The 27,428-nt window shown below is 64.4% G+C and overlaps 1 protein-coding gene across 1 annotated transcript in view; it reads right to left on the bottom strand.

The window, feature by feature from the left end:
- Positions 1-6,390: 6,390 nt before the first annotated feature.
- NCS1 (neuronal calcium sensor 1) overlaps positions 6,391-27,428 on the bottom strand; it is a 50,607-nt gene continuing 29,569 nt past the window's right edge. The window contains exons 3-8 of the mRNA XM_070058088.2: positions 21,028-21,166; positions 19,769-19,847; positions 18,998-19,086; positions 18,637-18,714; positions 15,020-15,137; positions 6,391-9,279 (exon numbers count right to left, since the gene is read on the bottom strand). Coding sequence (XP_069914189.1) covers positions 15,039-15,137; positions 18,637-18,714; positions 18,998-19,086; positions 19,769-19,847; positions 21,028-21,166 — 484 coding nt within the window. The 3' untranslated portion in view covers positions 6,391-9,279; positions 15,020-15,038. The remainder of the gene's footprint in view (positions 9,280-15,019; positions 15,138-18,636; positions 18,715-18,997; positions 19,087-19,768; positions 19,848-21,027; positions 21,167-27,428) is intronic.

The raw sequence follows: 27,428 nt of genomic DNA, 5'->3' as shown, positions 1-27,428 counted from the left end.
ATGTGTTACTAACGGGCAACTGCCAGCCAAAATCCCATAGCACTGTCCCATCGACCACAGCTTTGCCGAAACCTGTGTGGGATCCGTGTGCTGAGCACCCCGAAACGCCGAGGAAGGAGCAGAAAAAGAAAGACGGGGCTGGTGCTGTGGCGTAGTGGGTAAAGCCGCCGCCTGCAGCGCCAGCATCTCATATGGACACCAGTTCTAGTCCCGGCTGCTCCACTTCTGATCCAGCTCTCTGCTGTGGCCTGGGAAAGCAGTGGAAGATGACGCTGTCCATCACTGCCCGGAACTGGACATGCCATTCAACTATTGAATGCACACACTGTGGCCCAGCCACACTGCTCAGCAAGACACAGCGAGGAACTGTGGGTGGGGGCAGCCCCCCCCCCCCGCGGGCTGCGTGACTCCCGGGAGCTCGTGCCCTGTGTTTTCATGGACGTAGCATTCTCCCAAAGACAGAACTACAGGCAGAGGACACGTCTGCGCTGGGCAGAGGCTGGAAGCAAGGCAAGGGTGCTCACTCCCCCAGATGCCTGCCGCAGCCCGTGCTGGGCCTGATGGGAGCCAGGAACCAGAGCTCCATCCGGGTGCCTGCATGGCTGGCAGGAGCCCAAGTACTCGAGCCATCACCTGCTGCCTCCAGGGTGCACACGAGCAGGGGGCTGGGTCGGAAGCAGAGTGCTTGGTGCAGCCGTCAGGACACCGCCAGGGATGCCCACATTCCGTCTGGGAGAGCCTGGATTCGTGTTCCGCCTGCCAATGCCAGCCATCACCTGCTGCGCCCCTCCCCCCGCCAAGAGCTGCGTGAGCGGGAAGCTGGAAGCAGGGGTCGGGCGCAGGACCAAACCCAGGCACCCAGGTAGGCGATGTGGGCATCTTCATTGGTGCCTCAAGGCCACCCCTCGGTGAGTTTTCCCGTTGTCCGCACACACAGGAGCGGGGACCAGACGCCTCTGGGGGCCACCCGCTGGCGCCTCCCCTGCTGGGTTTGAGCCTGGGCTGCTGGCCGTGGCCCTGATGGGATTCCTGTGGGGACAGTGGTCTGGAAGGGACTGAGGGTGCCCACTTCCTCGTGCTGCCTGGGTCCTCGTGGCTCCTCAAGGCGGAGTCAGGGTGGGGAGGCCAGGGCGGGGTCAGCTCTGAGGACTGAGGACGGACCACCCACACTCCCCGCCCCGCACCTGAGCGCGGCTCCGTGGCTGCCCTGGGCCCCGCGTGACCTTCTGCACCTGGAGGATTTTAGGCGCTTGGGCTACTCCTGGGGTGGGGACCGGGGGCCAGGAGTCACAGGGCAGAGGCCCCGTTGGCCCTGGGGCGCCTCCCTCAGGTCTTGACTGGTCCACAGGGGCTTCCGATTTCTGGTGTCTTCCCTCCCCAGAACTATGGACTGGAGCCAGGATCTGGGTGGCCCAGGTTACGGAATCAAAGCTGAGCCATCCCTGAGGGGCCAAGTGGGACCTGCAGAGGAGGGGACTGGGTAAGGACAGCGGCACCTGCGGCTTCCCTGGTGCTGGCCTTCAGCCCTCGCGTTTCCCTGACAGCTGCGACTCCTGTCCCCACTTCACAGAGGGGGACACCGAGGCCCAGGGGTTCCTGTGCAGTGTTACCCCCGACCTCACAGCCGGCACGGAGCACCTGGGGAGAGGAGAAACCCCCTGCCTCCCAGTACTGACTCCGCAGCCGACAGCACAGCAAGGTGGTGGCCCAAGAAGGCTGGAGACCAGCCGAGAAGGCGGAGAGAGTGGAGAGAAGGCCCTCCACGCCCCCCGAGACTGCTGGGGTCCTGAATCCACACGGCGGCTGACAGGGAGCGGCTGAGGCTGAGGGCACCCACGCCAGCCCCGCTCAGCCTGCAGAAGCTGATGTTGCCTCGTGGGAGGGCTCAGCCCTGGGGCCCAGTGGAAAATTCCAGACTCTTTTTTTTTTTTTTTTTTTTTTGACAGGCAGAGTGGACAGTGAGAGAGAGAGAGACAGAGAGAAAGGTCTTCCTTTTGCCGTTGGTTCACCCTCCAATGGCCACCGCGGCTGGCGCGCTGCGGCCGGCGCACCGCGCTGATCTGAAGGCAGGAGCCAGGTGCTTCTCCTGGTCTCCCATGGGGTGCAGGGCCCAAGCACCTGGGCCATCCTCCACTGCACTCCTGGGCCACAGCAGAGAGCTGGCCTGGACGAGGGGCAACCGGGACAGAATCCGGCGCCCCGACCGGGACTAGAACCCGGTGTGCCGGCGCCGCAGGCGGAGGATTAGCCTAGTGAGCCGCGGCGCCAGCCAATTCCAGACTCTTGAAAGCACTGGTTCTTGGCCAGCCCAGGGAGAGGATGTCAGGTGGAAGGCGAGGAACCCCAGGGCCAGTCGGGCGGCCGCATGGGCGAGACCTCGGGGGACCCTGTTCTCAGCTGGAGGTGGGGGTAGTGACAGGAGCTCCCTGACTGGGTGTCGGAGGCCAGCGCGCAGGTGCAGGGCTGCAGAGCCACCACGAGGCGGAGTGAGGAGGCAGCCGTGGGTGCCATAGTCACTGCCGTGGGTGCCATAGTCACCGCCATGGGTGCCCATAGTCACCACCGTGGGTGCCATAGTGACCGCTGTGGGCACCCATAGTCACAGCCGTGGGTGCCATAGTCACCACCGTGGGTGCCCATGGTCACCGCCATGGGCGCCCATAGTCACAGCCGTGGGTGCCCATAGTCACCGCCATGGGCGCCCATAGTCACAGCCGTGGGTGCCCATAGTCACCACCGTGGGTGCCATAGTGACCACTGTGGGCGCCCATAATCACCGCCGTGGGTGCCATAGTCACCGCCGTGGGTGCCATAGTGACTGCTGTGGACGCCCATAGTCACCACCGTGGCTGTGGGTGCGCCAAGGGCTCAGCCTCATGGGCAGCTCCAGGTGTGCCCAGGAGTGGCCCTGGGACGTTGCCAGACCTGCCACCTGCATCCCTGCGCCCGCATGTCCCCTGGCCCCCTGTGGCCCACACACAACAGCTGCAGAACTGGGAACAGGGCCCAAGGACTCAGATGCAAGCAGGTTGGGAGTGGAGCCTCCTCCCTGGGCACAGGCCCTGTCCCTGCCTCCCCACCCATGGCCCCTGCAGATCTCACCCCCCCCCCCAACTGGGAAACCAGGGCCACCGGCTGGGCTGGGCTTAGAAAAAGAAGACTTACAAGAGCTGCCTCCCCCAGCTCCCTGCCTCGGACCCAAGATCGTTCGATCCGCGGGAAGCCCCTTGTCCAGTGCAAACCTGCACCTGCCACTTCGCGGGGCCGCAGCAGCCCCGCTGTGGAAGGTGGGGCGGTGATACCCGCACTGACCTCAAGGGGGCGCCGCTGTACGGCGTGAATGTGAGCGCAGGTGCGCGTAGCTCGGCGCAGGCGTCCGGTCCAGCGCGCGGCTCTTACTATCCGCACGCTCCGCGCTGTCGTTGCTTTGCGAGTGCTTACCCGAAGGGGTCGCGGAGGCGAGCCCACCTTCGGGGCTGTGCGTTCAGCGTGCGGTCTTGTCTGGGTGTGGAGTGGATTCCGCCCTAGGGAGGATCCGGCGGTTCCCTGCCCCAGCGGCACCTGCTGTTAACTCCGTTTGCGTCCCCGCTGCCCCGTCTGTCAATTTCCTGTCATCTGCCTCTGCACCTGCTGTTCCCTGCTGGGATGCAGGAACCTCTCCTGCTCACTCATCTAGGTCCTGCCGTCCATCAAGGGCAACTCAAGGGCAGGAAGACACCTCCCCCCCAGAGCCGCAGGTGTGGGGGGGGGGGCGGGCAGAGATCAGCTCCTTTCCCGTTGCACCTTCATCTCCAGCTGCCCCCCGGGGGGGTAGCCAGGGACGCGCAGCACACGGGTCAGCTCTGCAGCCCAGGGAGCCTGGAGGAGAAGCGGTTCTGCCCCCGCACCTGCTGGGCAGGAGTGGACAGCAGCAGGTGGACACCACCGGGAGCTGTCACTGTGTGGTGTACCGAGGGGCGGGGCAGGCTGCAGGGGCCACCCAGGGAGGTGGCAGGCAGGGGTGGCACCACAGGGCAGGGGTCTGCACGGCTCTCCTCACCCCCTCAGCTCCACCGCGTGCCTGGTGGTGCCCTGAGCCGGGGCCTGTGGGATCCCATTTAGTGAGATGTTTTCTCTCTTTTCAGTTGATGTAAAAGACAGAGACAGAGAGAGAGGAGGAGAGGGAGCTTCCATCTCGGATCACCCCCCCCCCCATGCACACGACAGCCAGGGCTGGGCCAGGACACAGCCAGGAGCCTGGAACCGGCCGGCTCTCCCACTGAGTGACGGGGCGCAGGGACTGGGCCGTCATCCGCTGCCTTCCAGGCTGCCCTCAACAGGAAGCTGGGACGGGGAGAGAGCTGTGGCTCAGGCACAAAGCAAGCTGAGTGGCGGGTGGCGCGGGGAAGACAAAGGGCCGTCTGGAGGGCTTCCTGGGAGCCCCAAGACTGAGCCACAGGGCGGGGCCCCAGCATCCTTGGGCAGGCTCCGCCCCTGCCCCCGGATGGGCCCCGCCCCCCGCCCCTCGGACGGGCAGCTACGGGATAAGACTGTTCTCCCGTTGGTGGATAGTCAGATGTGTGGCAGAATTTGAATCCAAGACCTGGTGTTGTGGTAGCAGTCGGTGAGGTGGCCAGGTGGCGGGGGAGGAGCAGAGGTGGTGGCTCAGCGAAGGCAGGCCACATGGCCTGCTCAACCTGCACCAGCCTTTGGCCAAGAGGAATGCGTTTCTCTTCTTCCTGCACTTTTATTTATAGATTTGAGAGACGGGGCGGGTGAGGGGGCGCCCCCATCCGCTGGTTCACCCCCCCCCCAGCCTGCAGCGACCAGGGCTGGGCCAGGCCAAGCAAAGCAGAGGCTGGGGACTCCACCTGGTCTCCCACGTGGGTGCCAGGGACCCAAGCACTTGGGCCATGACTGCTGCCTCCCAGGGTGCACACCAGCAGGAAGCTGGCAGCCGGAGCCAGGAATGAAACCCAGGCGGTGACAGTGGCCGTGGGCCCTTACCCACCAGGCTAACCCCCCGCCCCCAGCAGCGGGCTTCTGAGCTGCAGCTAAGCCCTGCATCCAACGCTGCCCTCCCCCGCGCTCTGAATCTGTGTTTGCTCCACGCGCTCTGCAAGCTGCGACCTCCTTCTCTCTCGTCCCCCCTCCTGCGACGTGGCAGGGCCACACTCCCTGGGCCAACGCTTGGTTATTTCAGCAGAGCTGGGGAGGAGGCCCCACGAGACCCCCAGGGTCCAGGCCAAGAGGAACCCCTATGAAGGGCAGCGACTGCCGTATGTCGGGCGCCCCCCTGAGAGCCCCCACGGTGGGGCGCCTCCCCCAGCACCTCCCCTCCCCAGGCCTTCAGCACCAGTGAGTCACAGGTGCGAACAGTCATAGTCACATCCCCACATCCCGCTGGGTGAGTAATGAGCCTGAATCCCAGGGACAGAGCAGGGGCCGCCCCGCCCGCCAGGCTGGCCGGACCCCCGCAGAGCAAGGGTCCCACCAGAGGGTCTCAAAGTGCAGCCCCCAGACCCACGGCATCAGCCAGGCCAGGCACCTGTCAGAAAGGTAGGCACCGCGGCCCCAGCCTCCATCACCCAACCGAGGGCTGGGGCCGGCCTCCTGGGCCGCAGCAGGTCCCCAAGGAATTGGGGTGTGGCCTCGGCTTCGAGAGCCACGCCCAGGCCAATGTTCCCACCCATTTTTAAGCAAGGGAAGCCCTTTCCAGACCCCCCACCTGTGAACCCTGCAGGAAAGCAGGTGCCTCACCCCAGGCTGCAGCCCTGGTGGACCACCACCCTCCCCCGGGCCCCCACGGGCACGGGCACTCTGGCGGGGACCGGCATACAGTGCCCAAGGCGAGAGGTGGCGTGAGGGGAGCAAGGGTACAACGGCACGGCAGAGAGGAGAGACAGACAAAGCACAGGCCACACGGGGAGCTGAGGACAAGTCCAGGAAGCTGTTTAATTGGCGTGACACGGACGACATACAGCAGGGGACCGGAGGGGCCTGGGCCTGGGCCTGACCCAGCCCACAACGCCAGGGACACAGACAGGACGGCACCCCATAGAGACTGCGGGGGGCACCGCCAGGGTAAGCAGGTGGGGAGACAGACAGCCAGAGCTGGAGCCGGTGCCTTCCACTGCGTGTTTGCAAAGAGCCCGAGTGCCTTCCCGAAGCTGACACCTCCAGGAGCTGGCATCCCCACGAGGGGCTTTGGTTACAACGCCCACACTCTCGGGGAGGGAGGGGGCGTGGACAGCCCGAGGACACTGGCCCCAGAGACTGGGTGGCAGGGGTGGCCTCCCTGGAGAAGAGGCCCAGGCTGCAGGGGGAGTGTGGGCAGGGGGCCTGTGTATCCCCCATCCTGGGCAGCAGACAGAGCCTGAGCCTAGAGGCAAGACAAGATGGGACCAGCTGTTTATTCAACAAAAGCATTTTATTCATTCAAAAATTAACCATCGGGTTTATTCCGCAGATATTTAAAAAAAAAAAAACGGAGTGGGAGGGGCAAGACGTCCCATCACAGTGCCCTTAGATAATTAACTCCTACCCCCAGGAAAGCCTAGCAGAGGTGGGGGACACTGCCCATAACACGGGGCCCCTCCACACCTCCCCAACTCTAGCTTCCCTCTTAGCTGGGGCCCCGAACACTTCCAAATGCAAACCACTAGGGGGCGCCCCACACTTCCTTGGCTCCCTTAAAAACTTGAAACCACCTTGGGAACAGGGCGGCTTTCCCTTGGCGGGAGCAGGACTTTCTCTAGAGAGGCTGCTGGGTCCAGGAGGGATCCCAGGCCCCCCCCCAGAGAAGAGACAAAGCCCCCCAATGCCCAGTGCACCTGCCTAGACGTCGGCTGGCCGAGGGGAGGCGATGTCAGTGCAGAGGACCCCACATCCTTGCCTAGGTGTCACACGCCGCCACCCTCTCCCAGGTCACCCTCAACAGAGTGGGAGGAAGTGGGCAGGCCATGGCAGACTGGTCCAGGAGAGAGGTTTTGCAGAGGGCGCAGGGCCTGGCCTCGGGCTGGGGCGGTCTCGGAGGAGCCAGGCAGAGGATCTGAGGCTGTGGCCACAGCCGAAGACCTGGTGCGAGGGCACAGAAATGGGTCTCTCCCAGGCAACCTCAAGTGAATGTGGTAGCCAGGGTGTAGCCAGGAACACTGGGCCGCAGGCCCCAAGGGTACACTGCTAAGGCCGGGAGCCACATCCACGGCCCCAAACCGAGCAAAGGGAGGGAGGCTGGGACGAAGGCCTGGGCCACAGGAGAGATCCGTGGGCCTGACCCGGGTCAGTCCTCCACCACCAGTCGCCCCCAACACCTCCAAGACGCAATGCCTAACAGCACCGTCCCCATCTGACCACGAAGCCCAGCAGAGGCCACAGAGAAGTAATTTGACCTGGGAAAGCCCCCCACCCCCACCACCCTCGGTCCCCAGGTCCACGCCCCGCCCTAATGTCCCTGGTTGGAGCTGGCCTAGGAACAGGTGAGGCATCCTGGCTGGGGGGGAGGGGAGGGTTTGCTGCTGCCCTCCCGACAGGGGTCTCGGCAAAGGGTCGGCCCATGCAGGAGGGGGCGTTGCTGGGGCTGGCCGAGCAGCTCAGAGAACAGGGACCAGCCACGCCAGCCCCAGCCGGCACAACTGTCCCGGTGGAGGACCACCTCCGGTGAGGGGCTCATGAGCGGGGGAGACCCAGCCTCCGAGCGGGCAGAGTAGAGACCAAGGCTGTTCCCAGGACCAGCTTTCTCCTCTCGGGGACGGGGGCAGGCGGTGACTTTGCAAAGGGGACGCAAGAACAGGAGACCCAGGCCAGCCCCCGACAGGCAACGGGGCTACTCCAGGGCGCCCCTCCCCATCCCCCGCAGGCTTTCCCTTGGCCGGGATGAGACCCGGGCTCAAAGGGAACTCGGGGGCCGGGGAATCCGCAGGGAGGGATAAGGTGTGGCACTGGACACAGCTGGCACCTGGGACAGACCCCGCACACCAGCAAGCCTCGGCTGCTGTGTCTGGGGACCTGTGCCGAGGAGCGAACCGGGCCGGGCTGCGGACCCAGCCTCAGGCCGCAGCAGCAACCCAGCCGCAGGCAGGAGCCTCAGAACAACGCAGCACCGGCACAGGAGGTCCCGGTCACCCAGGCCTGGCCTCGCGGCTCTGCAGATGGGGGCAGCTCAGACCCCGGCCTCAAGCCTGCAGCAGCTCTGGGGTCGCCTTGTGTCAGCGGCAGGCGGAGCCGGCGGAGCCAGGAGCCTCCTGCGGGGGTGCAGGGGCCAGGGCCCCGAAGGGCAGGGGGCGGCTGGAACCTTCTTCCCTCCTCTTATGCCAGCATTTGAGCTGAGAAGGGAGCAGTGCCGGCTGCCGGATGGGCTCGGTCTCGTGGGAAAAATGCAGACGGGGGCCAGGGGAGCAGAGAGGGAGAGAACGCAGGCGCTGAGTGCAAGCCCACCCTGCCCCCGCCCCTGCTCTGGGGAAGCAAAGGTGATTTTTCGGGTGGGGGGGGTCGCAGGCGGAGGGAGGGGTTCAGACGGAGACCCCCGGGCGGCAGCAAGGAGCGCCTGCCGTTCCCCACTCTAAACATCAAGTGCGGAATCCGGGGGAGAAAGAAAAAAGTTTTTTGGCTTCTCAGCCGCTGCAGGCCACCACGGCCCCCAGCGAGCAGGGCAGGTGGGGAGGGCGGGCACATGTCAGCGGGGGCCCCGTGGCCCTGGGGCCCTGGACACGCGAGGCAGCAGCAACGGTTACCAACCAATAAATAAAAAGTCTGCATTGTATACGTCGATATAAAATCCTCAGGCGGCCCACAACCAGCTGTGGCGGCAGGTTCTCGTCCGCGCGGTGAGCCGTGCTGGCCGCCCACGAGGACGGGAGGACTAATGACATCCCTGGGGCCCCCGGGCCAGGAGGCGGAGGTGGAGTCGGGGTGGGGGCCCCCCAGGCCTCCTCCCCAGCTGTCGGCCGGCGTCTTCTCCCACTGAAGGGGGTGGTATCCCCCTTAAAACGTCTATTTGGAATGAACAAGGAGAGCACGTGCACACAGGAGAGCGGGAGGAGCCGGAGCCGGGGCCGTGGTGGTGAGAGAGAGCTGGGGCGGCTTCGATGCGTGCTGTCGTCTTCCGGACAAGCAGAGGTTGTTGGCGATGGATCCGAGCCGGTGGCTTCAGGCTGCAGGTGGGTGCGGGATGCGAGGAGGGCAGCCGGGGCCTCCCGCGTCCAGGACAGCTGGCTGTGTGCAGAGGCCGAGGGAGGCGGGGAGGCTCGGGGGTGTGGGGGCAGAGGCGGCCTCAGGGCACAGAGGAGGCTCCCCAGACATCTGCAAGACACAAGGGGGCGCGGGGTCAGAGCTGGCCCACCCCTGGGCACTGTGATTTCTCCTAGAGAAACCCACAAGGGGCCGGAGTCCCCTGTGGGCGCCGGTTCGAGTCCCGGCTGCTCCACTTCCAATGCAGCTTCCTGCTAGTGCACCTAGGAGGATAGCAGAGGATGGCACAAGTATTGGGGCCACTGCTACCCATGCTGGAGATCAGAACGGCGCTCTCGGCTCCCAGCTTTGGCCTGACCCGGCTGTTCTGGGGAGGATGGAAGAGCTCTCTGCTTTTCAAAGAAATAAAAATAATTAAATAAACATAAAAAAAAAAAAGGACAGAGACAGCCCAAATGTCCCTCGCAGACAAATGGCTAAGCAGAAGGCAGTAGACCAACACATCCGCGAGCACCCCGTTACGAAAAGGAAGGAGGCAGGGACACCTGCTGGCCGCCAACGCAGACAGAAAACACGGCACAGGGGCCGGGGGCTCAGGAGCAGTGAGGGGGAAATGGGGAGAGTGAAACGCAGTGACAGATCTCCCGTCCCCAGATGGCCGCAACGGCAGGAGCCAGGAGCTCCTTCCAGGTCTCTCAAGTACTTGAGCCATCATCAGCCTCCTCCCAGGTGCATTAGCAGGAGTGGATGGGAAGCCGAGCGGGGGCTCGAACCAGGCACTCGGATACGGGATGAGGGCTTCACCCTGGGCACAACGCCCGCCTGGGTAGGTTTGTTCTAAAGCACTCTGGGTACACGCCGAGCTTCCCCCATGGCCTCCCGACCTGCTCCCTGTCACGGACCCAGAGGGAGACAGACGGGCAGAACTCGCAGACACAGAGATCCAGGGGCCTGACCCTGGACAGTCCTCCGCCACCAGCTGTCCCCAACACCTCCAAGATGCAATGCCCAACAGCACCGTCCCCATGTGACCACCTGTGCCGGCAGCTGATCCCAGAGCCGCTGAGTTTGTAAGAGACTTGAAGACATCAGCCGGGCAACCAGCTTCCTCTCCCAGGAAGCAAGGGGCCGGAGGGTAGCGCCCCTGGAAGGAGCAGGAAGCAGGAGAACCCTGCAGAACAACGGCTGGGTGGCCACTGCGGTCCCGGTGTAAAGGGAGGGAACCGAGAGGCTCATGGGAAAGAGGGAACAGGTGCTGGCGGGGTGGGGGCAGAGTGCCCCCAGGGAGCACCTGAACCCCTCAGCAAGGACAGTCAGGTCCACTCAGGCCCACGCCAGCACCGGGAGCCCTGGCCACCCCTCCACGTGTCCCGCGAACCTTCGTGATGTGCCCTGCTCCTCCTGCGACAGCTAAAGTGCGTCTCGGCCCTTGCTGTGCGGGGAGCTTATCTGAAGCTCACATGAAAGAATGTTCCAGAGCCTTGTGTCTGCCGGGAGTAGACAGACGGGAGGAAGAACTTCCTGGTCACTGCCCACAGTGTGGTGACTGGGGCTACAGCCAGGCACTGACTAGTTCAAACCAGCTCGCAGAGAGGTTTCGGAATGCTTGGTGACAGAGGCCAGCTGCCCTAACCTGATCGCTGAACACCGCTCGCAAGCATCGAGATGGCACACCGCACCCCACGGCTGTGCGGACATGAGGCTCACCAGACACGCTTAAGTCCACAAACTCATGCTATTTGAAAAAAAATAAATAAACTTTGCTGGGGCTGCTGTGTGGCACAGCGCGGTGCCTGCGACCCGTGTCGCAGTGCCTGCCTCGAGCCCTGGCTCTGCTTCTGACACAGCTTCCTGCTGACGCCCAGCCTGGAGGGCAGCAGGTGGTGGCTCAAGCCCTGGGGTTCCTGCTGTCCACGTGGGAGACCCGGATGGAGCTCCAGGCTCCCGGCTTTGTCCCGGCCCAGCCCATCTGGGGAACAGACTACTGGATGGACGTTCTCTCTCTCTCTCTCACTCTGCCTTTCAAATAAATAAATTAAAAGAAAACCCAGCCTTGGAATAAGCAGTCGACGGGAGTCTCCCCTGCAGAATTCACCCAGCTCAGACGCCAGGGAGGGAGACACGTCATCAGCACAGTGTCACTGCCGCACGCCCTCCCGAGTGACGGGAGCTAAGCGGTGACCACCGACGGCACAAGCCAGGGCCTCCCGGTGGCTGCGCAGAGCAGAACACCCCTCGTGAGCTGTCCTCCCCAGCATGGGCCGAACTGAATCCCAAATGCAGATCCAAGGTCACGGCCCGGAAGAGCGGGAGAGGAGGCGCGTGCTGACCACGATGCAGGGAGTCCTCGGCCGGCTTGCCGGCTGCCACGGTGAGCACTGCAGAGCGTGCTTCTCAACGAGCAGCCAGAGCAGGCAGGGAAGGGGACACGCACAGGTCAAACCAGGGCCGAGGGGCCAGCCCCCCGCACGCACGTGCGCCTGCTGCAGGCTCTGATCCCGGCAGGCAGTCAGGGGAAAATGGTGAGCTCACAGGAAGCCAGGACGGCAGCTCCAGGCTGCAGGGGACGAGGGGTCACCGAATCCTTGGCTCCATAGATTTTTTTTTTTTTTTTTGACAGGCAGAGTGGACAGTGAGAGAGAGAGAGACAGAGAAAGGTCTTCCTTTTGCCATTGGTTCACCCTCCAACGGCCGCCGCTGCAGCCGGCGCACCGCGCTGATCCGATGGCAGGAGCCAGGATCCAGGTGCTTTTCCTGGTCTCCCATGGGGTGCAGGGCCCAAGCACCTGGGCCATCCTCCACTGTACTCCCTGGCCATAGCAGAGAGCTGGCCTGGAAGAGGGGCAACCGGGACAGAATCCGGCGCCCCAACCGGGACTAGAACCCGGTGTGCCGGCGCCGCAAGGTGGAGGATTAGCCTATTGAGCCACGGCGCCGGCTGGCTCCATAGATTTTTAGAAGAATATCTTTCCAAAAGAAATCGTAGAGGGGCCGGTGCTGTGGCGTAGCAGGTAAAGCTGCCACCTGCAGTGCTGGCATCCCATATGGGCACCGGCTGGAGTCCCGGCTGCTCCACTTCTGATCCAGATCTCTGCTCTGACCTGGAAAAGTAGCGGAAGATGGCCCAAGTCCTTGGGCCCCTGCACCCGCATGGGAGACCCAGAGGAAGCTCCTGGCTCCTGGCTTCAAACTGGTGCAGCTCTGGCCATCTGAGGAGTGAACCAGTGGATGGAAGACCTCTCTCTCTCTCTCTCTCTCTCTCTCTTTCTCTCTCTCTCTCTCTCCCCCTCTGCTTCTCTGTAATTCTGACTTCCAAGTAAACAAAGAAATCTTTTTTTTTTTTTGACAGGCAGAGTGGACAGTAAGAGAGAGACAGAGAGAAAGGTCTTCCTTTGCCGTTGGTTCACCTTCCAATGGCCGCCGCGGCTGACGCGCTGCGGCCGGCGCACCGCGCTGATCCGATGGCAGGAGCCAGGAGCCAGGTGCTTTTCCTGGTCTCCCATGGGGTGCAGGGCCCAAGCACCTGGGCCATCCTCCACTGCACTCCCGGGCCACAGCAGAGAGCTGGACTGGAAGAGGGGCAACCGGGACAGAATCCGGTGCCCCGACCGGGACTAGAACCCTGTGTGCCGGCGTCACAGGGGGAGGATTAGCCTAGTGAGCCGCAGTACTGGCCAACAAATAAAATCTTAAAAAGAAAGAAGTCCTAGAATACTGACGTGTGAGAGGACAGGCTGTCTGGAATTTGCTTCCAGATAACCCGGCGTGAGGGTGTGCGGGAGGGCAGAGATGGCGCAGAGCCACACTCTACCGCCGCACACGAATCTGCCCACAGCAGAAACAAGACTCTAGCCCCGCCCCCAGGATGCCCAGCCACAGGATTGGCTAAATTATAATGGAATACTATGTAGCCATCAACAGTGATTGTGTCAGGCAGATGCCAGCCCGGGGCCAGGGGGGACACGGGGACGCAGAGGTGGCCCAACCGCAGGAGCGAGCCAGGAAGCGGATCAGCCCCCGGCGGAACCGCCCGGTAAAGCAGGGCCCCAGCCGGCGTCGGCGCTCGCCCCACCTGGTCAGGACTGAGGGGTCTGGCGGGCCGGGGGAGGGTCCCAGGCAGCCTGGGAGGGCAGTCACCCTCCCCACAGCTGGACTCGAGGCAGCCACCCAGCCAAGCCGTGCCCACACCCCTGACGTCTGTTCTACCAGCCGCCGCGTGGGGGTGACACCGTGCACCCGACACGTAAGTACGCAGCAAGGACCAGGGCGACGGATCCCTCGTGGGCTCGGGCTGCGAGGATGGACCGGTGAGCGCTCTGGGAAACAGGCGGAGCCCCTGGCTGGGGCGCTCCCCGCCTGCGGCCAGCAACCAGAGGAGCACAGCCTGGGCGTGGGCCCTGCCAATCCCCCCAGCCCACCCCGCGGAACACAGAGAGGGGGCAGGAGAGTGAGGACGGAATCCAGGCCTCCACCAGCGACACCGGCGGTGCACACGGCCCGCTGTGACTGCACACGGCCCACTGCAACTCTGCACAGGGGCCCGCTGTCACTCAGCCCTGCACCCACTGTCACTCAGCCCTGCGCCCACTGTCACTCAGCCCTATACCCACTGTCACTCAGCCCTGCGCCCACTGTCACTCAGCCCTATACCCACTGTCACTCAGCCCTGTGCCCGCTGTCAGCCCTGTACCCACTGTCACTCAGCCCTGCACCTACTGTCACTCAGCCCTGCACCTGCTGTCACTCAGCCCTGTACCTACTGTCACTCAGCCTGGGCCCCGCTGTCACTCAGCCCTGCACCCCACTGTTACTCTGCACTTAGAGTCATGGCAGAGACCAAGCCCCTGGGAGCTGTGGGGCGACACAGCTCTTCCTCTGGCTGCTCAGAGAGCCGGTGGGAGACTCTGGCCCCGGCCGAGGCTGGAATTCCGCGTGTCTCCAGCCCCAGGAGACCGGCAGTCAGGCTGAGTCTGGTCTGCAGAAAGCACAGACACAGCTGCTCTGCACCCACGGGGGAGACCAGGTCCCCGGGCGGAACCCAGGTGCCTCCCTGCCAGTTCTTGGTGACTTGTGACTGGGGTCCCCCACCACCACCCCCCGCCCCGGGGCCCCCACTCACCACCACCCCCTGCCCCGGGGCCCCCACTCACCGCCATCCCCGCCCCGGGGCCCCCACTCACCGCCATCCCCCACCCCAGGGCCCCCGCTCACCACCACCACCACCCCAGGGTCCCCCACTCACCGCCATCCCCCACCCCAGGGCCCCCCACTCACCGCCACCCCCGCCCCAGGACCCCTGCTCACCGCCACCCCCACCCCAGGGTCCCCCACTCACCACCACCCCCACCCCAGGGTCCCCCACTCACCGCCACCCCCGCCCCAGGGCCCCCACTCACCACCATCCCCCACCCTGGGTCCCCCACTCACCACCACCCCCGTCCCGGGGCCCCCACTCACCGCCACCCCCGCCCCAGGGCCCCCGCTCACCACCACCCCCACCCCAGGGTCCCCCACTCACCGCCACCCCCGCCCCAGGGCCCCCACTCACCACCATCCCCCACCCCAGGGCCCCCCACTCACCACCACCCCCGTCCCGGGGCCCCCACTCACCGCCACCCCCGCCCCAGGGCCCCCGCTCACCACCACCCCCACCCCAGGGTCCCCCACTCACCGCCACCCCCGCCCCGGGGCCCCCACTCACCGCCACCCCCGCCCCAGGGCCCCCACTCACCGCCATCCCCCACCCTGGGCCCCCCACTCACCACCACCCCCGTCCCAGGGCCCCCATTCACCACCACCCCCGCCCCAGGGCCCCGCCCACCGCCACCCTCGCCCCGGGGCCCCCACTCACCGCAGCTCCGGGCCCTGGACTATACCAGCCCATCATAGAGGGACAGTGCCTGCACGATGGAGGGGTCCGCCTTGGACCCTTCCTGGAACTCCTGCAGCGTCAGCTTCCCGTCGGCGTTCTGGGAAGAGAGAGGCGGCTGAAGGCGGAGCCCCCCAGCCCCCCAGGAGAGGGGCCCAGGGCTGCACCCAGGAGACGCCCCCGGCCAGGCCACGAGGTTCAGAAGCACTCAGAGCGTGGGTGCGCAGGGCCCACGTCCCGATCGCTGGGTCCAGTCCCTCACCTGAGGCCTGGGAGCCACTGTGCGGCTTCCTCCAGCACCCAGGAGAGCTCCCCCAGCTGGCCGGAGCCGCCCGGAGTCCATGCTCAGCTCCACGGCTGCAGCTGAGGTCCCCAAGCAGCAGGGAGCCCCCAGGGCTGACGGCCTCCCGCATGCCTCTGGGGTCACTCGAGAAGGGACTGAAACCACCCCTGGGGGCCGGCGCTGTGGCGCAGCGATTAGCCCGCTACCTGAGACGCCGGCACCCCCTGTTGCAGCACAGGTTCACGCCCCGGCTGCTCCACTTCCGATCGGGCTCCCTGCTAACAGCCTGGGAAACAGCAGAGGATGGCCCGAGTGCTTGGGCCCCTGCACCACGTGGGAGACCCGGATGGAGCTCCTGCCTCCTGGCCTCAGACCGGCCCTGCCACGGCCATTGCAGCCATTTGGGAAGTGAACCAGCAGATGGAAGACCTCTGTCTCCCTCTCTCTACAACTCTGCCATTCAAAACAAATAAATTAATCTTTTTTAAAAAAGATTTTATTTACTTATTTGAGAGGCAGAGTTACAGACAGTGAGAGGGAGAGACAGAGAGAGATCTTCTGTCCGCTGGTTCACTCCCCAGATGGCCACAATGGCCGGAGCTGCACCAATCTGAAGTTAAGAGCCAGGAGCCTCCTCCAGGTCCCCGACACGGGTGCAGGGGCCCGGCACCGGGCGTCTTCCACTGTTCTCCCAGGCCACACAGAGAGCAGAGCAGCCAGGACTAGAACCAGTGCCCACATGAGACGCTGGCGCCACAGGCAATTAACCTACTATGCCACAGCACCAGCCCCAAGTGGATTAACCTTTAAGAAGAAAAGAAGGAATGGAAGACCCCGCCCCTGGAGCTGCTTGTCCTGGACTCCCGGAGGCAGCGGAGGGGCCGGCGCTGTGGCGTAGCAGGTAAAGCCGCCGCCTGCAGTGCCGGCTCCCCACATGGGCGTCTGTTTGAGTCCCGGCTGCTCCACTTCCCATCCAGCTCTCTGCTGTGGCCTGGGAAAGCAGTGGAAGATGGCCCGAGTGCTTGGGCCCCTGCACCTGCATGGGAGATGGAGCTCCTGGCTCCTGGCTCTGGCCCAGCTCTGGCTGTTGCGGCCATTTGGGGAGTGAACCAGCAGATGGAAGACCTCTCGCTCTCTCTCTCTCTCTGCCTCTCTGTGACTGTCTTTCAAACAAATAAATAAATCTTAAAAAATAAAATAAAATAAAGGCACAGGGTGTTGAGTGGGGAGGGGGAACTGCGGCCAGAGGGTGTCTCCCAGGGAGACTGCGGGACCACAAGGAAAAGGCCCGGGACCCCCGGCTGCACTCAGGCACCTGGGGAGGGCGCGCAGTGAGGACGGCTCTGACAGGCACAGCCCGGCTGCCCTCAGATGGTGGGGGAGGAGCTGGCCCCAGGCAGTCTCAGTGAGGAAACTGAGGCACGGTCGCCTCGCAGGACGCCAGACGGAGACCGGGGAAGTCAGAGGCCAGGGTTGGGGTCTGCTCTGCTTCCTAAAATTAGGGCAGGACACACTGGGGGCTCGAGGGAGGTGTGGCCTCGGGCACAGGGAGGCGCTGCTCCCTGCTCCACACCCAGCTGGTGAATCTCCCGGTCAGGCTCCGCTGAGGCCAGCACACCTTCTGAGGGTCCTCCCGACACGCCCTGATCTCCGGCGGGCGGGCCTCAGGCCAGCACCTGCAGCTGGCGAGAAGCAAGGACTCGCCCCGGGCCACAGACACTTGTCTGCTTTTAAGGGTTTCCTGCCTTCATGGCCTCAATGTTGCATTTTGTTTCAAAGATCCATCTGTTTAGCTATTTGAGAGGCAGAACCGCAGACAGGGGAGAGAAAGAGACAGAGGGATCTTCCACCTGCTGGTCCACTCCCCAAATGGCCGCAACAGCCAGAGCTGGGTCAGGCCAAAGCCAGGAGCCAGGAGCTTCCTCTGGGTCTGCCATGCAGGTGCAGGGGCCCAAGCACCTGGGCCACCCTCTGCTGCTTTCCCAGGCGCCTTAGCAGGGAGCTGGATGGGAAGTGGAGCAGCTGATTCTCGCCCCGGGATGCGGGTGTCACAGGCGGAGGCCTCACCTGCCAAGCTACAGTGCTGGCCCCTCAATTTGCATTTAAAACAAAGGAATTTTTGCTTTTGAAAAAGGTTTGACTTGAAGAAGGGTTCGGGCCAGTGCTCACTAGGCTAATCCTCTGCCTTGCGGTGCCGGCACACCTGGTTCTAGTCCCGGTCAGGGTGCCGGATTCTGTCCCGGTTGCCCCTCTTCCAGGCCAGCTCTCTGCTGTGGCCCGGGAGTGCAGTGGAGGATGGCCCAAGTGCTTGGGCCCTGCACCCCATGGGAGACCAGGAAAAGCACCTGGCTCCTGCCTTCGGATAGGTGCGGTGCACCGGCCGCGGTGGCCATTGGAGGATGAACCAACGGCAAAGGAAGACCTTTTTCTCTGTCTCTCTCTCTCACTGTCCACTCTGCCTGACCAAAAAAAAAAAAAAGAAGGGTCGGGCAAGCATCCGATGCCACCTGGGGCGCCCACATCTCCCAGTTCGAGTCCCTGCTCCTTTGCTTTAGGTCCAGCTTCCTATCGATGTGCACCGGGCGGGGGCAGCAGTGATGGACCCCCGCCCCCGACGTGGGAGACCCAGACTCAGTCCTGCGCCCTGGCTGGGGGCCCTGGGCACCTGGGGCGTGAACCAGCAGACGGGAGATCTCTCCGTGCTTAAATAAAACATGAAGGAAGCAGGGCTCATTAGCCTGGGGCCTGGGGGCCAAGCTGAGCAGTGGGCGAAGCCGGAAGGGGAGGAACTCAGTCCTTTTCGCCAGCCCCTCAGCGATGAGCCAGGGCCAGCCCCAGCTAGACCAGCGACACCTGCGACTGTGCACGGCGGGGGCCCCGGCGCCCCCAGCACGGCCCAGCCACGTGGCTCGGGGATCGGGCTGGTGGAGCCCACCGCCCCCTCCTCGTACTACTGAACGTGTGTCCACAGAAGCCCACGGGGCACTCATCACGGGCCCTTTGTTGGACAGGCTCGGTAGCTACGGCCCAAAAAATGAGCTTTCTTTTTTGGACTCCGTGGACTTTATTTAATGCACTTGAAGCTGTTATTCCCTGAAGTCCAGACTCGCCCAGAATTCCAAAGGGATCCAGGTCGATGAAGGAAAACCCCTGGGACAAACGTGAAACTCCAGCAGTCTCGTGCGGAGAGCTGTCGACGTGCGGCGGTGACTCCAGGCCTGGGCCCGCTGTGAGCCAGTGCCCCCCGCCCAGGGCCAGCAGCAGCCCAGGGCCAGGGTCGCCGCCCCGGTGGAGGGCCAGCCCCGCGCCCGCTCACCTTGTCCATCATGGCGAAGATCCGGTCCACCCTCTTCTCCGGGGTGTTCTCCTCCTCGGGGAGTTCCACGGTGTTCCCCTGCCAGGGACAGACCAGGCGGGGCTGGGCCCTGGCCCGGGGGCTTCAGGTGCTCAGCCAGAAACACGCGCCCTGGAGCAGGGCCGGCTCCAGACAAGGCCGCCTCTCCCTCCCACCCCCCATCTCCGCCATCCTGCTCGGCGACATCCGCCCAGCCCCGCCCGCCTGTCTAGGGCAGCTGGCGATGGCCAGTGGCCCCCACCTGGCCCACTCTTGACCAAGGCAGGAGAGGGCTGCGCAGGGCCCCCCGACCCCGACCCCCTCCTGGCCCTCTCGGCCTCACCACCATCTGGTAAATGGCGTCCACGATATCCAGCATCTCGTTCCTGGTGATGTAGCCGTCGTTGTCCAGGTCGTACAGCTTGAAGGCCCCTGGAAGTGACAGGTAGAGGCTGGGCCACACCCCCTGCCCTCCGCACCCCCACTGGAAGCCGGGGTCAATGGCCCTGTTACCCCCCAGGCCAGCAGCACAGGCGGGGACACACAGGCCACAGCCACGACGGGCGCTGGCTCTGCCGGGCAGGGGCCTCGGACCCAGTCCAGAGCCAAAGCCTCTGCTCCTCTGGTCCCCTCCCTCCCCTCCCACAAGGGTTCCAGGTCTCCCTAGGGAAATAACACCTCCAGAGGGGGCTGCTACAAAAAGTCCTCCTTTATCTCCAAAAGAAAGATCCGCAGGGTCTCTGCCCACGGAGGGAGCTCTGTTGTCCCTCCAGGCCCTCAGGCCCCAGGGCCCAGCACCTGCCCCCCCTCCACCCCCACCCTGCCCCCAACTCTCCCTGTCTCAGCTCAGCCCCGGACTCCACCAAGGGTGGCTCCGGGACCTGTCTACTCCTTCCCCGCCGTGATCGTGTGTTGAGTGACTTAGCGAATAAGTGAGTGGGTGAAATCAGCCATCCAAACGGTAGCAGGGGAACGGGGTCTTCAGGCCCACCCGCCCAGAGCAGCAGTCCCTGGCCATCTGTGGTCACTGCCACGGTGTCTGGCGCCCCCGCCTGGTGAGCGCAGAGAACTGCACCCCACCGGCCGGGGCTGGGAGGGAGGGCGCAGGACTTACAACGCAGCTTCTCATCCAGGGTCCCCCTCGAGGTCACGGACAGCGCCTGGATGAACTCAGAGAATTCAATCCGCCCATCCTGATGGGAGAGAAAGGAGACCGTGCTGGGCACTGGGCCACCTGGTCAGGCTGCACCTTGGAGGCAGGGAACAGAGGACAGCAGCAGGAAAGACACCCATGACTGATGGACAGCGGGGACCAGAGAGAGGGGAGGAGAGGAAGGGGAGGCAGAGGGGGGTGGGGAGCGGGGACGGAGAAAGGGGTGAGGCTGAGCCCCTTGGGTCAGGAGGCGGAGCCAGAAGCCCCACCCTCGCTCATCAGGAGCCAGCCACAAACGCTGGGCCTGGGCCCAGACACCTCAGCCCCACCCAGGGGCCCTGGGAGAATCAGCAGGTCCACCCATGAGTGACACAGAGCTGGGAAACCTGTCACAGGGGGATGTGCAGGGCTGCAGCCCCCCGGCAGTGGCCAGGCCAGCAATGAGAAGGCCGTGGCCAGGACAGGACACATGTGGCAGTGAGCAGCGGCTTTGGAAACGCGAGTGGCAGACATTAGAGACCCCACAGGGTCGGAGTCTTGGTGTCAGTTTTCCCATCTGCAGAGTGGGGGCATTAAAGGTCAGACGCCCACAGGCTGCTGTGAGGGCTCCCTGGGGAAGGCCCCGGGGACCGCGCGTCCTGCGTCCATCAGTCACGATGACCAAGCCCACGTTACCCCTGGAGGCATCCGCCTTTCGTGCTTGGAAAAGTCGGGGTGCACACGCATGCACACGTGTGCAGGCGTGTACCGTGAACAAGGGGTTTCAAAACTTCCCGGGAAAACCGAATTGAAAGGTAAGCTTGTTTGGAGGCAAAACAACTTTGAAACCACACACAGCTTCCCATAACACACATGATCCACGGACAGTTTGCAGAGCCCTTGTGGACCTGCGTGTGGTGTGCCCATACCTGTGTGTGTGTGTGCAGGGTGTGCAGTGTGTGCGTAAGTGTGTGTGTGCATATACAAGCCTCCGTAGACCTCGTCTCCTGTGCATTGAGCACATATATGTAGGGTTGCACACATCTGTGTGTGCATCTGCACTGCACATGCGCACGCATCTGTGAGCGGCTGGGGTCTGTGTGCACGGGAGTGCGCACACGCGTGTGTGTTCCCTCTCCGGAAGGGAACATTGGCATGGGAGAGTGGGTGTGGCGACCCCGCGGCTGCCCCCAGGGGGGAGGCGGCTCCCCTGGCCACGGCCCCGCCCACCCGCAGCTCACCTTATTTTCATCAAAGACGTTGAAAACAAACGTGGCAAACTTGGTGGGGTCCCCGAAGGGGAAGAACTGCTTGTAGATCTTCTGGAAGCCGGCGGCATCCAGCTGCCCGCTGGGGCAGTCCTTGATGAAGCCCTTGTACCTGCAGGAAGCAGACCAGGTGAGACGGGGAGCAGGTGCCGAGCTCACCCACCTGCCAGCAGCTCCCAGCTCCCCGGGGACCGGGGGCACAGACCAGGCCTGGGGTCACTCCACCTCCACCTCTCACCGTGGACAAGTGACTTCCCCTCCCGATCAGGCCTGGGCTCTCTCCCACCTCCACCTCTGACCTTGGACAAGTGACTTCCCCACTGACCGGGCCTGGGCTCTCTCCCACCTCCACCTCTGACTGTGGACAAGTGACCTCCCCACTGACCAGGCCTGGGCTCTCCCCAACCTCCACCTCTGACCTTGGACAAGTGACTGCCCCACTGACCAGGCCTGGGGTCACTCCCACCTCCACCTCTGACTGTGGACAAGTGACCTCCCCACTGACCAGGCCTGGGCTCTCCCCAACCTCCACCTCTGACCTTGGACAAGTGACTGCCCCTCCCGATCAGGCATGGGGTCTCTCCCACCTCCATCTCTGACCGTGGACAAGTGACTTCCCCACTGACCAGGCCTGGGGTCACTCCCACCTCCACCTCTCACCGTGGACAAGTGACTTCCCCACTGACTGGGCCTGGGCTCTCTCCCACATCCGCCTCTCACCGTGGACAAGTGACTTCCCCACTGACCAGGCCTGGGGTCACTCCCACCTCCGCCTCTCACCGTGGACAAGTGACTTCCCCACTGACCGGGCTTGGGCTCTCTCCCACCTCCGCCTCTCACCGTGGACAAGTGACTTCCCCACTGACCGGGCCTGGGGTCACTCCCACCTCCACCTCTGACCTTGGACAAGTGACTTCCCCTCCCTGAGCCCCTTCTGCATAGGGAGGACGAGAGCCGACATGGGGAACGGCCCTGATTCTGCACACAGAGCACCCAGTCACGCGTGTCTGTGATCCCCACAGGGGGCTGAAACGTGAGCCACGCTCGTGCATGAGACCCACCCCTGCGCCCCTCCAGGCCCCAAAGAGGCACCGCGGGGGGCCAGCAGCTGGCTCCTCCCATTTGCACACCCTCTCCCCGGCCCCGCCTGTTCCCAGACAGATAACGGGGCAGCAGAGGGGGCTCAGAGGGGACCCTGGTTTGTTCCAGGAGGCTCGCCCACCCTGGGGTCCTGCTGTCCAGCACAGGGACCCTCCTGAACCCTGGGCGGCAGATGGTGGTGTGGCTTTGCCCAGTTTAAAGCTCTGCTATACAGTGCTGTGCAACCTCAGGCAATGCCCCCACCTCTTTGAGCCTCACCCTCCTCACTTACATAGAGTGACGGTCCTCACACCCATCCTAGCACGAGCCCACCGCAGTCTGTCCATCAGTACCGCGAACTTCATACAGCTGACCACGCTCCTGCGTGCAGCGGGGAGCCCTCCCCCAGGGGGCTGGCACCCGGCGGGAAGCCAAGGGGAGGGCTCTGCTATCCCCAGCCCCAGGGCTGCCTCCCAGATCCCCTCCCGGCCATCTCCCGATTCTCCTCGCGTGCCCCAGGAGCAAGGTATGGAGAGGAAACCCCTCTTACTTCTTACATATTTATCTGAAAGCGAAAACTCCCATCTGCTGGTCCACTCCCCAAATCACCCAAATAGCCAGGGTTCGGCCAGGCCAAAGCCAGGAGCCTGGAGCTCCATCTGGGTCGCTCACGTGTGCGGCAGGGGCCAAGCACCTGCTGCCTCCCCAGGCCCATTAGCAAGGAGCCGGATGGGCAGCAGAGGCAGGACTCGAACCCAGGCACTGGAGATGGGCCGTGGCATCCCACGTGGCGGCTTAGCCACACCACACATGGGAACGGAATGGCGGAGATGCACGGGCTGAGAGAGGGTGGGCTGAGGGTGAGGCTGGGGGCACCTGGGTGGGAGCAGGCACCCGACCGCGCCAGCCGTGCCCACAGCCAGCACAAGGCCCTCAACAGGGCCTGTCTGAGCCCGTCCTGCCCCACCTAGGCCCAGCAGCGCCCCGACCACGGGCCACACCAGGCGCGGCGCTGAGCCTCCCGGGCTGGTGCCTCGCTCCCTCCATCCGCAGCAGCAGGTCCCAGGGGGGCCACATCTCAGCTGCGGGCCCTGCAGCACCCAGGGCTCAGGCGTGCGGCCACAGCAACGCATGGGACTCAGGGCCTGCAGGCGAACAGTCAGCTGGCCCTGGGGGTCAGCCAGCGACCCCAGCATCGGCACAGGCACGGCACGCGGCGCCTCCAGGCCCACTGCACTTGTTGCCACCCCCTCCCAATCCGGCAGGACCCCCGGGGTCTACTGGCCTTGGCTCAGCCCCCAGGCAGGGCCTCAGATGGGCCACGCCAGGAGGAAGCCAAGCAGGACAGAGCGGGCTGCAGCTCCTTCTGCCCATACCCCATCCACCTGTCGGCCTCCTCCCCACCTCCTCCTCCAGGCCTTGCGCTGAGCCCCCCAAAATCTAAACCTGCTGAGCGTAGAGCAGCAAGAACCCACTAGATCAGCTTGGCCCACCCACTGCTGGTGGAGTTCCTCATCACCCCCCCACCCCGTGTAAGTCCTTGTCCCACCTCCAACAAGTACAGCAAGGCCCCACCCCCATCCCCACCCCCACCTGTAACTCCATCCACAGCCTCTGCTCGCCCTTGGATTCAGCGGAGTTGAGACCCATCCCCCTCCCCTACCGGGACAGTCCTGACACCTGCTATGTTCTTGTCCCCTCTGAAACTCACTGTTCGAGAGGCAGAGACAGAACGCAGAGAGAACCCCCATCCACTCGTCCACTCCCAGCTGGGGCTGAATCTGACCAAAGCCAGGGCCAGGTCTCCCAGGTGGGTCTGCGTTCCAGCTTCTGGCGCAAGGTGCCTCCTGGGGTGGCGGGGGGGGGCCCCTGCAGTGACCTCTGCTCCATCATGGGCTCCCCGCTGAGCCAGCCTCCCCGCAGGCCCCCCACTGCCAGCCCCAGGGCTGCCGCTGGGCCTGCGAGAAGCCAGGGTTCCCTAGAAGCTGCCTCTAGGAGCCTTTAGTTTTCTGTCCGAGTGCCTCCCTAAGCCCTGGCGCTGCCCGTGTTCCCGCTGCCCGCCCAGGGACCCCCGGCTGGCCTGGAGGCTTGTCCTTGAACTTGGCCCTGGGAAGGAGGCAGAACTGGAAAAGGAACCCCGGCCTCTGAGGTGGGGTGCGGGCACCCAGATCACTCAACTCAGTGCCTGCTCGTCCTGTCCAAGCCTAATTCCCTCTGCGGGGCATTAACAGGTGCAAATGGCGCCAGACTTCTGGCGCAGTGGGTTAAGCCGCCACCTGCAACACCAGCAGCCTGTATGGGAGCGCCGGTTCGAGTCCCAGCTGCTCTACTTCCGATCCAGCTCCCTGCTTATGTGCCTGGGAAAGCAGTGGAGGAAGACGGCTCAAGCACTTGGGCCCCTGCCACCCAGGTGGGAGACCAGGCTGGAGTTCCCGGCTCCTGGCTTCGGCCTGGCCCAGCCCCGACTGTAGCAGGCATCGGGGGAGGGAACCAGTGGGTGGCAGACCTGTCTTCTCTCCCTCTCTTGGTCGCTCTGCCTTTCAAATAACTAAATCTTGGGGCGAAAGGAGGCGGGGGTGGGGGTGGGGCTTGATGTGACCATCAAGGTCGTCAGGGTGGGGGGCTTTTTAAGAAGTGGAGGGAGCAGACGGGAGGCAGGCTCTGGACCCTGCCAGCCTGGAGGCCACTCCTTGACCTTGGACCAGAGCCAAAACCAACTTCTCTTCCGAGTCGCCCAGGGCGCGTGCAACAGAAACACACCACCTGCGCCATCACCCTGGAGGAGCCCCTCCTGCCCCTTTAACACGCGTCAGAATCACTTTTCCCTTCACACCAGCTCTCGTTTCCCATGCACGGCCCCAGCTCGCACGGGGCCTCCTCCAGGAAGTAGCCCAGGCCCCGGAGGGTCCCTCCTGCTACAGCACCGGCCACACTGTATCATCTGCCTCCGGGTGTGGCGCCCACTGGAACACAAGCTCCCCCACCCTGCAGTGCTGGGGCCCGGGGGGATGTCGGGTGAGTCGGAGGAAGCACCCAGGGGTCCTGAGCCCCCAGGAACGGAACCCCCCAGAGACTCTGGCAGGAGCCCATGAGCCCCATGGGGCTGGGCGCTGGGAGCCCCAGAGAGGGGGCGAGACTGGCCCAAGGTCACATCCACAGAACAGCGCTCAGATCCTACCTCCCCGGCGCAGACGCCTGCCTGGGTACAGCGGCTGCTACCTAAATATTACGTAACCGGGTTGTTGGCACTCAGAGAGGGCGGAGGAAGGCGCCTGCCTCGGCTGCCGCAGAGGGGGCGGGGTCTGAGCGTTCCGAGACACACCCCCCAGGGGGAGCCCCCAGCCCTCTGCGTCACCCTGCAGAACGGCACAGCTCTGAGGGCAGCAGCGCAGGCCCTGGGCTAACCCGCTGGCTGGCTGCGTCAGGACCCCAGCCCGGGTGCACACCCCGCTCCCCGATAGGGCCCCCTGGGGGCGCACCTGCCTCCTGATGAAGATTGTTCCCGGGAAGTCCAGGGACGGGGCCGTGCCCAGCCGGGGCCCAGGCTCAGGCTGCAACAGGCCCGGCTCCTCCGTCTCTCCCGCAGACCTGCTGCTGACAGAAGACTGGCCAGGCGCCTGGGGACGCAGGCCTGGCCGGCACCTGTCACCGTGGGAGGGCCCTGAGCAAACCCCCAGGCAATGAATGCCCTTCCTTTCCCTGCGGGTCTGAGAAGTGGCTCCGACCACGTCAGGGCTCCCCACCCTGGCACTTTTGGCAACAGGGGCCCAGCCCCCGGGTCCTGTCCCGTGCCTGTGGGATGCTCGGCCTCCGCCCAACAGACGCCAGTCGCTCTCCACCCCCTCCAAGTTACAACAAGCAAAACCGTCTGTGGAGACTGCGAGTCAGCGGGACAGCGCCCCTGCCTGGCCGCTGAGGGCCCTGCAAGCACGGGGGCTGCACAGGTCCCTGCCTTCCCAGTGCCCCCGGACCCCTGACCATCAGCTGTACGACTGCGCCAAACTGTCCCAACGAGACCAGCAGGAATGGACGATCTGCCCACTTTACAGATGGGGAAGTCGAGGCTCCTGAAGGGGGTGTCCCCTCCCCCGGCTCTGGGCCGTCTTCTGCTCAGCCCACCTTGCCCGGCTGACTCCCACCAGCCTTCAGCGCCTCTCCCCGGGCCCAGCGGCAGGGGCATCTCCACAGCTGTGTCTGGCCAATGCCTGTGGCACTTGTGCAGCGATGGACGGGGCAGCACACAGGGACCGCAGCCTCTAGCTCACCCCCGGGCCTGCAGGGCCCTCCGCTGTGCCCGGCACACAGTAGGTGCTCAGTGAAAGTCAAACAGAAGCACAAGGCTAGCATACGGGGTGGCTAAACCGGATCCCAGACTCCAGAACGGAGGCAGGACAGGCCGAGGGGGCTGGTCCCCAGCATCTGCCCACCTCCCTGGCACCCCCGAGCCACCAGCAGGGGCCCGAAGCCCCGCAGGGAGCCTGGCTTCCCCTGCACCTGCCGGCTGACTCTGGACACCAGGTCGGGGGACGGGAGTTCTCCCATCACCGCTGGCTGAGGTCAGGCGCCGGGGAGGGGGCAGGGAAGGCCCACGAGTGAGTGTCACTGCAGACTGGCACTCGGGGTCCCCCACTCTCCAAGCAGCACAGATGGCCCCGGGCGCCCCCAGGCAGGCCCCTCCCTTCGGGCCAGGGCTTCAGGCAGGCGGTGGAGAGGAGTGGGGGCAGGGGTCTCTCCGTTATGCATCATCATTACGATCATCCTCCACTGGCTGCATCAGCCTGCAGGAACTCCCCAAGGTAAAAAGGGAGTTGGAGGGGCGGGCGCTGTGGTGCGCCAGGTGAGGCTGACATGGGGGTGCCACACCCCACAGTGGAGGGCCTGGGGTCAGGTCCCGCCCCCACTTCCCCTCCAGCCCCCTCATCTGCACCCAAGTGCTTGGGCCCCTGCCTCCCACGTGGGAGCCCTGGCGGGCGTTCCCAGCCCAGCCCTGGACACTGCAGGCATCTGGGAAGGGAAACAGAAGAGGAGAGGTTTCTCTGTCTCTCTTAAAAAAATAAGAACAAAGAATGTGCTTCTTTAAAAGATGCACTTATTTTATTTGAAAGTCATGGATACAGAGGGGGAGGCAGAGGCAGAGAGAGAGGGGGCCTCCATCCGCTGCTCAACTCACTCCCCCAATGGCTGCAACGGCCAGGACCGAGCCAGGCCTACGCCAGGAGCCAGGAGCTTCTTCCAGGTCTCCCCCGGGGCTGACAGACAGACAGTGCCCCCAGACACTTGCGCCATTGGCAGGG

This window comes from Oryctolagus cuniculus, chromosome 1 (genome assembly GCF_051225735.1).
Source record: "Oryctolagus cuniculus isolate XC-2025 breed Fujian yellow rabbit chromosome 1, ASM5122573v1, whole genome shotgun sequence".
Lineage (NCBI taxonomy): Eukaryota > Metazoa > Chordata > Mammalia > Lagomorpha > Leporidae > Oryctolagus > Oryctolagus cuniculus.
This window is presented reverse-complemented; position numbering and strand designations above follow the sequence as displayed.